We start from the raw sequence: 11582 nt of genomic DNA on the forward strand, positions 1-11582 counted from the left end.
CACAAAACTGTAAGAGATTTAGCCTAATTTCCCTTGGTCATTTGTTTGTTTTTTCTTTTATGAGTCTCTAGGTCCCATCTGCCATGATCTCCATAGTTCTGTGAACTACAGCTGATGATATAAAATGAAAAAAAACTAATTTTTTTCTGCGTAAGAGCATCAGAGGACAGAATAATGCAGGTAACAACTCTATCCGTCACACTTAACTAATAGTGTCATTAATGATTATGTCCACATAATATATGTAATCATCATCAATCATCTGTATGAGAACAGCTGGGGAAAATACCATATTTACATATTGTTTTCTACAGTTTTCTAGAAATGATTAATAAAGATCCGAGCCTCTTAATGACAGCATTTTGTTTCTCCTGTCTTCCGTTGTGGATGTGGTTTACCTGCCGTGTGCAATTAATGAGTTTTATTTGATGAAAGAGTAAACTGAAACATTAAATTATTACTTAGCTTATTCTACAATTGCATGTAAAAAAAAACACAGATGATTTGTGAGACTGCTCATCAAAATGTCATTATCATGTCAAAGTACCAACCAGAACTAACTCGCCGTGAATCATCACTTGCTTTGACATTCTGCTGCATGTGATGCACCTTGTTTATTGAGGGCCCGTATGCAATATTCAACACAAACCCAAACATAACTCTTTATTCAAGTATTAAAATGTGAAGCACATTATTCTGAATATCAACAAAGTACGAATCAACACAATTAGAAAAGCAAAACTCGGTTTTCCTTCACAATCAATTAGTAATATGTGGAATCCCTCTGTCTGCCCTTCCTCCTGGCTCCTCCTCGGCCATGTAATGCATAGAAATGTTTGCACAGTAGCTTTAGTAAACTACAATCCTGTGTCCCAAAAAATATTTGAGTTGGTCCCTTAACTAAAATACAAAGACGTTGAAAATATAATAAAAGTATTTGATGCGTGGATATGACCATTCAAATCCATGGTGAATTTAGCCAAGCAGGTTTCTGGATTTTCAAAGCACTTTTTCCCCACGTACAGATTATCCGTTCTGAGGGTCTTTTTCAGCATTTGGAGAATAAGACTGTTTATGAGGGAGAGGGCAAATTCAATGACACATAAATACACATTTTTACAAACGGTGTGTTTCGTACTCCGTAGCAGACAGTACAGCTAAAACATAATAGTGTGTACCTATCAAATAACACTAAAATACACCCAAACAGCTTATCATTCATCAGAACCATCATGCTTGGTTTTTATTTTATCAAAAATGAATATAAGAAAGGCACAACAAAATTAGATCAGTATCCCACCCTAAATCAAATCAATTGTTCACGCAACATTTTTTTAATATTTCTTTTTTCCAAACTGCCTTTTAGTGGGTTTAAGCAAATTTCTAAACAGTTAGCTTATTTTAAATGAGAAGATTAAAAGGCAAATCTCCCAGTCTGACAGGGACTGAAGCATAGATAATTAAAGAGCCTTTGTGCCTTCGATTTGGTTTAAGTGGTTTATATGCCCTTCATAGTTGACATCGTCATAAATCTGGTAATCAAAGGAACACGTTACTAACTAGTGAGGAATTGGGTGTAACACCTCAGAGACATCTTGATATAACAGCAGTAACAAATGCAGAAAAACACAACAAGTGGGAATGCATGCCAAAAGGTGCTGCAATGAGACATCATTTAACATTCCACTCATCTAAGTAAAAACAGGGATGAAGGTCACACACAGATGAGTGTTTGAAGCAACTGACATCAACTTGTAGCCAGCTAATAGCTGATGGCTGCGCAAACCTGTTTGTCCCCAATTACCCTTTACATGGGAGGAAGCAAAAACCCTTCATACTACTACTACTGCGCCAAAAATCAAACTACCTTACCAAAGTGCCTGTGAGTGCTTTAGATTGCAATAACTTCAGAAAATGATTTCTGTTTATAGAAGCAGTGCTACTCTGTCGTATGAGCCAAGTACAATCCTTACAACAGGTAATTAATAACAATCAAACTTGTTCAACAAACATTGTTGAGGGATACAACCAAGGATGTGTGCTTTTAAGAATTAAAAGTAACCCCCAAAGTAAGAACTGAGGAAATAAACACTGTTGGAACATAAAGTCTAAAAAGATTAAACTTGGATTTCCTAAATAATATTAAAGTACCATGAACGCCATCACGCCACGATGCTCGTAGATGTGTGCATCAGTTGCCAGGCCCGTTGCCAGCAGAGGCAGTTTTGAGAATTTGTAATATAAGAATGCACTGCACTCAAAAGGGTTTTCTTCCAAATGTTGCACTGGGGGTAAGCTGAACCCTGCAGAAAATGAACAAACAGAAGAACAAGTAGTGGGGGGAGATATGGGCTCTGCTGCAGCATTAGATGCCTGTCTGGTGCGGTTTTCGTCTTCAGCCGTCGAGCATTCAGGGCACAACCTCTAGCTGAGTCATGCCCACAGCAAGGACGTTCACAAGGTCCTACAAAGTCCTGGAAGATCTGTCAATTTCAGGCTGTCAGTCCGCTGTGATGCCTTTTTCTCTGAGCTCCTCTGTCACTCGCACCAAGTAAGTGGGATCTGGGTACCCAAAGCTGAAAGGAGGAATAAAAAGCCATCAATACAATTGCGTGAGCTCAGACACCAACAGAACCACTGAGTAAAGGACATTGAGTGATTGCATTTCCATGAGAGTAACAACCACGACCTGTCAAGTCTTTATGGAGTTATTTTTTTCAGCTACCACATTTCAAAACGTTGATGAGAATATTACAAAATCAAATCAGTCAGCAAGAGGCATTCACCTCCAACTGACAGCTTACACATACCAGCGCGGACCACCCCATATTGAGGTTTTGTGATGAATGTCATTCCACGTGATGACGTTCTGCATGCCTGTAGTCATGGAGGTACCAATGGTGAAGATAAGGCGCTGTTCGAAGGCCCGGCGCAGCAGACCCAGCACACGGTTCCCCTCGGGGCTATCAGGGAGGTAGGCCACGCGGTCTGTTCCAGGGTATCGAACACCCGGGTTGGGGTGTTCTAACTGTTGGTTAAGAAAAACATTTTAGTTGCCTTATGTAGCTTTGTGTGCATTTTGGAGATGTCTGCAGAGATGCATGTTTTTGAGACTGCCCTGAAAAGGCAGCACATAATATAACAGGTTGACTTGCATTTCTGAAACCCTAAAGAGCAGGTTTTCCACTTCAGGGTTTGGCACAGAGCATTACAGGTAAGATACGTTTTGTTTTCCACCACAGGTGGTTCATCCTATAGAAGATATTTTACTGCTTGTAACAGTGCAGATGCAGCATAAACCAGAGAAGTGGAGGTTATGAAAGGAATGCCTTACTTGATGGTTGGTATGTGGTTGTAACAAGACACATGGATGAAGAAGCGAGCATGCCAGAGGAACTACGTTTGTGTTGCCACAGCCAGGTTTTGTAATTTTAATTTCACAAGTTTTATGTTTTAATCCTCTGCTGCTTACGTCAAAGGAATTACTTCAGTTAATGACAGGTTTCAGATGACTGTATATATGAGAAATCCACACCTGCTTGCTGTTGGTTTCCGGAGGGGAAACTTGACTCACTTCACTCAGACAGGTCCGTTTATTTGCACAGGGAGGTACAACACTGCATAACCTTTACCTAAGAGTTTTAGTGGCTTTGACTCAAATATAACAAAGAATGTCTGAAAACACTTCAGTAACTACTGTGTGGTTTGACTTCATCAAGCACACTTTACAGAAAAACATTTTTATTTTATTAAATAGGAAACTTCATTTTTGAGTAGTTTATCAAAGTTAGAAACAACAACATTACCAGATTAATTTTTCGAAATGCAGGTCATTTTTCATTTATTTCTATGAATTTTGATCAAAACACCCTTCCAAGGCAAACTTCACTTGGGGTTGATGGTTTGAGTTACTTTCTCGTGGCACATATTAGACAAACAAGGATTTTAAATCCTTGGGTTGAATTAACTCCACCACTCTTAAATGTATACATATTTGAGACTACTTAATAGATAATAGATGAGCCGAAATTAAATGTACCCATAGACAACTACTAAAAGTTACTGCAGTGTGCCATGCTCTTGTTGTACTCACCGTTTGTTGGCCTGGAGGGAAGCTGTAGATGATGCAGATACAGCCATAGCCTTCATGGCCAGGAAGCTCCAGATCGGGATCTCTCTCCACAATCATTGTACCGTTGGCAGGCTGGTTGCCGATTAGCTGGCCATACACTAGTCGACACACGGGACATGCTTTCTTCACCTTAAAGGCTTGATCCAGGCAAGAGCGACAGAAAGAATGGCCACATTTCTCCAGTGTTGTCTTCTCCACTATCTCCCCCATGCAGATAGAGCAAGTATTAGTGTCCTCCGCTTCACTGTGGGAAGCCATGCTAGAGACCAGGTCTTTCCTCTGGGCTGCCTCGTGCAGCATGGCACATGCCTCCTCATCAGCAGGCTTCCTGAACCTCTGCGGCTGTCTCTGGGAACGCCGAGGTTGTGGAGGCGGAGGCTGAAGCAGGCTCCCCTCTCCATTCTGCTCAAGGGCTCCCACACAAGGCAGAAGAGCCCTCTTCCTCTTGGGTCCCCCCTCCTGTTTGCTCATTTCTTTGCGGGCACAGCGGCATAAGTCAATGAAGGCTTTTCGTGTCTCACTGGAGACGGGTCCATCTATCACTCCAGCTCCAGGGCTCCTGGAGCCTTCCACCGGCTGCAGCCGAATGGCACAGCAGCCCCCCCTTTCTCCTCGCCTAATGATACCGGCGCTCATCCCCTGCCTGTGCTGGAAGTCAATGAGCCAGGGCCGCCCGGCTGCAACCAGGTAATCCCACACCGCCTGAGATACCAGCACCTCATCACTGCCCTGGCCAGCACGCACACTCATCTCATCAGAGGAAACTGCACAGACAGCCAAATAAAAGTCATCACAGTTCAACCAGGAGTATCCCAACAGTCATTTGCATGTACATAATTTTGCATGAATGTAAATCCACTTTAATAAGTTAGAGCCTATGATGCATCAGCCCATTTTTGTGTTGTTATATGCATTATAAAAGGATTCAGCTATATTTTACTGAGACACGGCTCAAATACAGTTATTTGTGATTTAGTGTCTTATGCAATAATGCAAATAAGAACATCATGAGATAGTTACTGTGTCTGCAGGACAAAATTAATTTGATATATTTACAGGGGCGGCTATTTGGTGTGACGAATCAAAGAAATATAGCCTACAACAGGCTGAGGACGAATCAGCTGTTTAGATGGACTGTAAACAAAGAAATCTAAACCCTCTCATAGGCGTTACAAATAAAAGCAATGACAAGCATGTACAAACACGAAAGTAGCACTTATTGAAGACGAAAGCCTACCTTGTGATCCCATAAATTCCTCAATTGCGATTAAAGCGTCCTGTTGACGAGAAAATGAGGATAAGACAAGCCGAGGCAATGGAGCAAACGCTGCCACAGTCGCGCGTTGATATTTACACAGAGCCATTCTCCGCCGCAGCGGAGGGGAAATTCAGGGAATTTGTAACATTAGTTTGGCATTTTTTTAAACACATTTCCCATTAAAATGGGCCCGATGCATGCACGTATTCCTTAAAAACCTCACCCTTCTCTGTAGCTCGTCGCAGCCTGTCAGGGAGGTCTCCAGCTGGATTAAAGAGCAGCGAGCTCCATCGGCGGAGGCCTTTATTTCTGACGTGCTGCTGCAGTTTATCGGCGGATAATGACTCTTTCGTGGTCAAGGCATGATATCCAAACGCATCCCCGACATTACGTCGTTGTATGTTTTCGTGAACGCTTTCCTGGCTCTTGCAAATGCCATTCAAGCCCTCTTCCTCCTCCTCCTCCTCCTCCCCCTCCTCCTCAGTCTCGTCCGTGTTCGCCTTCCGTCCTTGGGCTGGAGGCGTCACACAAAGTAAACAGCGTTAGTAGTTACTCTTCCTGCTCGCTGCGCAGTCAGATAAATCACACGTTTGCACTTTCAACCTCATGTTTTCGACTCCCTAATTTTTGCTAACTGTACGGGGGGCATTACACATGAATATATAGGGACTTTTTGGGACCCATGAGAATATCATCAGGAAGTTCGTCACTGAGTGACGTGATTGGCTCACATGGTGGTTCTGAGTTTCTTCATTGTCTGATGCCAATTGTGTATTTTGTAATGCTGAAGTGGAAACGATTAGGCACCTTTTCTTTGAATGTAATTTTTCCCAGATTTTTGGGAAAAAAATTGAAGCTTACATCACATCACATTCCAACATACCAATTAAATTGAATGCCAAAGATATACTGTTATATAATAAAGATAGGAAAATGCAACACTTAATTAATCTGATTATTCTAATTGCAAAATTCCACATACATAAAACCAAATTTTCCAAAGGTCGACCTTTCTTTCCTGTTTTTGAAATTGATTTCAATAACTACCTTGAATGTATTAAAAGAATTGATAATAAAAAATGTATACACACTGTTAACATAATTGAAGAAATATTTGGAGAAATATAATATATGTCCTGCCATTTTCTTTCTTTTTATTTAAATTCATTTATTTTATTATATTTATGTTACTTATGTAATGACTTATGCACTTCATCCACTTTATGTCTCATACTGTATTTGTTTATTTAATTCTTTGATGCCTGACTGTTTTGTATTGTCCACGGTCAATGTTCTGACTGTAATTGGAACTTTTAAATAAAGTTTTAAAAAAAAAAGAGTTTTTTCATTGTCCTTTTTTGTTAGTTTTTTTTAGTTACAATTGCGTTGTGAATCATGCTATTGTCACGATTATCCGCTTCAATGGCATAGTGCTAAAAGCCCCCCCCCCAAATAAATAAATACATATCCAGCCTACATCCTGGGAAAACCCACTCCAATATTGGAAAAGCCAGGATCAGTTTATGTGGGATTTTTTTCTCTTTTTGGGAGCTCCAGTGGAGGGTTTTATTTTAAAACCCAACACTAAAACACAAAGAAAATTAATTAAATAAATAAAGATGGAAAAATGGCATTAAAAACATAAGATAATTTAAAATCTGAATCAAATATCAGTCCAGCTTGCCTTTCATTTGGGGTAGCCACCTAGCCTGGAAAGCCATTATTTTCAACATCACCACAAAGAATAGGTCTGGTTATTCTGAATCCCTTTGATTTCCAGGAGTCGTGCCAATGGGCCAGTAGAAACTGCCTGTGGATGCCATTGGATAGGAAAACAACCAATCAACTTAACAAAACATGTGACAGCAGTCATTTGGGTTTTTTTGAGTGGTGGCCATTTGCTCCTGTTTAACCATGTTCCAATTCAGAGTCTGCATTCTTTCAAGGCTGCATTTGAAGGCCAGTTGCCTCACAGCATTTCTGCAAAGTCTGTCTGATTCAAAATGTTCCTTCAAATATGATCTACAAATGTGTCCCACCTGAAGGCTAGATCAAGTGGATCCTTTGCAGCATAACATTTCTCAAAATCCTTTGCATGGTTGGTGTTTGGTCAACAGATTGTAAATATGGTGGGCCAGAGCAATGATTATAGATTATAACCGGAATTAAATACCAGCAACAGGGATTGAGGTTTTCAATGTTTCCTAAATTCTATTAAACGGAACAACAAAATATGCAAATGAAAGTAGGATTTCTGGCTACATTTTTGGAGATGGATGAGAAATGGTTGATGACTGACAGGACCAGTGCTGGTGATTTAGACAAGAAATTATCCGAATGCTAGACACATTTCACATCATCAGTGGTTGGTTTGGCACTTTGTAGTCTACAAAGGATGTAGACCACCGCATTTTGTTGCGATTGGTTGGTATGTTCTGTACCAGTGGAGATGGTTGTGAATGGGTGGGGTTCATGAGAGAGAATTTCTGCGAATCGAACTGAACACATTTTACATTTAAAACTAATTTAATTTAATTAAACTCACAAAAACGTTTTCACATTAATTTAGACATCACTATGCAGCCAAGGGTTGTACAGTAAAATTAAAAAAGAAAAAGTTTCATGAAAATACAGTGTCAAGTTAGAAACAAAAAATTATTATTTTGATTTCAGTAATCCAGCCTGAGGGCTGAAACTGCTCCTAAATCTGCTAGTGTTGCTGTGGTTATTTGCTGCTACTTAAAGTTTTATATTATACTATTTATGTCCACTGTGTGGCGCTAGCAAGTTTAGTTGCCTTTTTAATTTGATAATATGTGAATTATTCTCTTGTATTTTGTGGTATCTCTTGTGTTCCATTGAATTTATAACGAATTTCCACGTGATTTGATCTGAGTTCAAGTAAATACCATCCTCACAGAGAGTTTAAACTATAAAAACTTATTTCCATCCTGCATGTCATCACTTTCTGTTACGACACCTCCTGTGGAGAAAGCTGGTCCATGTGTTACCTTTGGTCATCCAGCCATCCATCATCACCATCCATTCTCTCAAGTCATCCATCAAAGAAGATGTGAACCCCATCTTTAGCTCACAAGCAGGCTAAGTGGTATGTTTACTTTTGTTATGGCAAGTATTGTCATATGACTTTTTTTACATGTAACATTTGTATTGTCATTTATCTTTTAGTTCTACAGTGGTGTTGCCAGAATTTGATTTATTTTCACACTTGCAATAAACATCTGTAAAAGAGGACCTCGGACCTTTGTTTGACTAAGGGCAGCATAGTGGCTTTTTTTTACTAGATGGTAGCAAGATGAACTGTGTGTGGCTGTGGGGAGCAGATAAGTACAGAACATGATGATAAAACCATCTGCATCTCTACATTGTTGTTTACTTAAAGTATTCATTGCCAAAATGAAATATGTGATCAAAGCATAGCTTAACCCTGATAATCTTATTATAACACTTTTAGAATCATTTTGGTAGCCTGTTCATGTGTAATGAAATACAACCCAATGCTGCTATTTATTAATGAATCACTGAACTGTCTACAATAATCCAATAATACGTCAAAAGATGATTTATTTATCCAGAATGTTATTGATCAAAAAGTTTCAAACTCCTTTAAACTCTGAACCTTTAATTAAAACGTTGTAACTGCTACTGTTCTATGTCACATCTAAAAGTTTAAGATTTTAAGATATTTTAAGACAGAAATAAGGTAATTTAGTGTTTTTATCTTGAAAAATTAAATGAGTGAAGAATGTTTAAGCTTTACTACTCTGAAAAACTAACTACATGGGAGGTTATAGTTCCCTGAATAAACAGACAAACATGAACATGTGATCATAAGCCCTTTCAGACTATATGCATTCTACAAAGGCCAGTGCATTGTTGCAGTAATATTCCTTTTTGTTTGTATTTGAGCCATCTGTGTCACAGTCAGACTTTTGGTACACTTGTCATATTAGAAATAGCATAATTACAATCAGACCATTAGGTAACATTTTGTCACTTAGACCATGGTGAAAATGGAAATTGGGTGCCAGAATCACAATAATGCAATCAAATAATGGCTCATTATCGGGTAAAAATACTGACAGAAAAGACTCAGCTGCACAGCAAGCAATTGTTAATTTCCCATTCTAATTACAGAAGAGCTGCAGAAAGCTCATGAGGGCTATTAAGAATTCACTGATTCTTTCTTTTCTTTAACAATGAGTAATTAATTCTAAAACTACTAAGTGCAGTGTTTTTAAGGCACAAGTGGAATATTTTAAGGACAGGGCAGGGTTGGATGTGCTGTATTTATTTGAAAAAATATGATATTTTTATGTAGGTCATGTTGAATATCTTTTAAATACTGGATATCTGAAAAGGAGACTGCATCAGTCACTTACTTGCCCTTTGCATTTGTAGTTTTTTTCAACTTCTCCTTAAAACTAGAGTGAGTAGGTTTACATTAAAAATATGTGAATGAGCATAACTGGGAGTGAGCACTGATGGCCAGGCGTCAGTGCTGTCACTTGGAGTCTAACAATGTTGTCAGGTCAGCTCAGGTCACCAGTCCACCACAAGGCCACAAAGAATCAAATGAATCGCACACTCACACTATATTCTGTTTACAATTTAGGATTTGCCAGTCAATCTTATGCATATTTTTGAACAAAAAGGAGGAACTTGTTGCCTGTCAAGCGACCCTCATTCTCTTTGTGTTAAATCTGAATAACTGGCATGGTTCCTCTAGACTCCTCCTCAACTTTATTTCCTGGGGAAAGTACCAGTGGACAAGGGAGGAACTGTCTCTGGATAGACCTGTTTCAGGCACCAGACAGAAAGTATATCAGATAGTATTTGAAGCAAGAAGGTCGTGATGATGTTTTGGTAACTCAAATGTAGCATATTGAAAACCCAATATTCCAAAGAGTGAAAGCAACCTTAATGCCAACAGAGGTTCAAAATGTCCATAAAGAAATACAAAAGTACAAAATGAGCTTGGTAGCTATCACTGTTGCCTCAAAGCATTAAGGTTCCTGGTTAGAATCCTGACTGAGGCCTTCCTATGTGGAGTTTGCATGCACTTGTGTGAGTTTGCATGTGCTTGTGTGAGTTATCTCCAAGGGCCAACTATCCAACTTCTGTTGACGCCAACCCGGAAGGAACAAAAACTGCAGTTCCTCTACTTACCATTGGGGGGTGGCTCCAAAAGTAAGTCAATCTCCATTGGTCTCCATGTTAAAACGTCCAAATTTGCAGCAGAAATAAACATATACAGCCGGGTTCAAAAGCTACATTTCACATCCATAAAAACTGTGAGAGTCATGCTTTTTTTGTACCATGTCAAATAAATTTATATAAACCAATAAATATATTTATAATATGGGATATAGAGTTTTGATTGGCTCTTGACTTAGCCAACGGCTAGTCATCATTACTTCCTCATCAGCCATTGTCATACTACAATCCTTAGCGAAGCTAACCTGGGTAGCAACATCTGAAACACTGAAATAACAACTGAAAAAGGATATGCCGCTACAAATGTTTGCCAGGAGCCTTGTCTGCTGCTCCTCCAGAGTGGATTGGCTGAAGGAGCTCACCGCCACGATTAACTTTACCGCTGGATGATGAACGCGTGTTTAACGCATGTCAGGTGATATAAACACAAGGCTGGTTATTTGCCACCCTGTCCCTGAAGGTGAGTTGAGGGGACAAAAGGCAAGTCAGGAGATGTTATCCACATAACGTAAGATGTGTGGACGTGTAGAATTATGTATTGTCCCTATATCAGTAAGATTTATACGTCAGACAAGTTTAATTTTCAAAACGAGGATGGATGAACATCGGGATGAGCATTTTTTTGGCCAGGGTTTGCTTCTTGCAAAGCCCCAGTTTGTTATTTTTGTGGCTAGTTGTTCAAACAATGGACCATCCTTTATGGTTCCGGACATACGCCAGTTTCTAGCGTCTGAGGCTGAGTTGCTTGTGGATTTCCTTGTCTCCCCAGCTACTCATCTTGCAAATATAGGCCCTACCTGGTGATGTCCTGGTGATATTGTTATTCTCATCAGCTGTTTTCTTAATTTATTAAATAATAATAATACTTTTTTTTTACTCCCCTGGTGGGATGTACTCGAGTTACGTGATCCAAAAAATCCCGCCACCCCGCATTATTTCTGTTTACATTAGACC

General features: G+C 39.5%; 1 protein-coding gene across 1 annotated transcript; it reads right to left on the minus strand.

Moving 5' to 3' along the window:
• Window positions 1-654: 654 nt before the first annotated feature.
• Window positions 655-5840, minus strand: dtx3 (deltex E3 ubiquitin ligase 3). The gene is made up of 5 exons (XM_061736225.1): window positions 5614-5840; window positions 5370-5409; window positions 4094-4896; window positions 2811-3028; window positions 655-2576 (listed from the first exon to the last, which is right to left on the minus strand). Exons 2-5 carry the CDS (start codon window positions 5380-5382, stop codon window positions 2501-2503), a joined length of 1110 nt encoding a protein of 369 aa, XP_061592209.1. The 5' UTR covers window positions 5383-5409; window positions 5614-5840; the 3' UTR covers window positions 655-2500.
• Window positions 5841-11582: the final 5742 nt, after the last annotated feature.

Source organism: Cololabis saira, chromosome 12, assembly GCF_033807715.1.
Source record: "Cololabis saira isolate AMF1-May2022 chromosome 12, fColSai1.1, whole genome shotgun sequence".
NCBI lineage: Eukaryota > Metazoa > Chordata > Actinopteri > Beloniformes > Belonidae > Cololabis > Cololabis saira.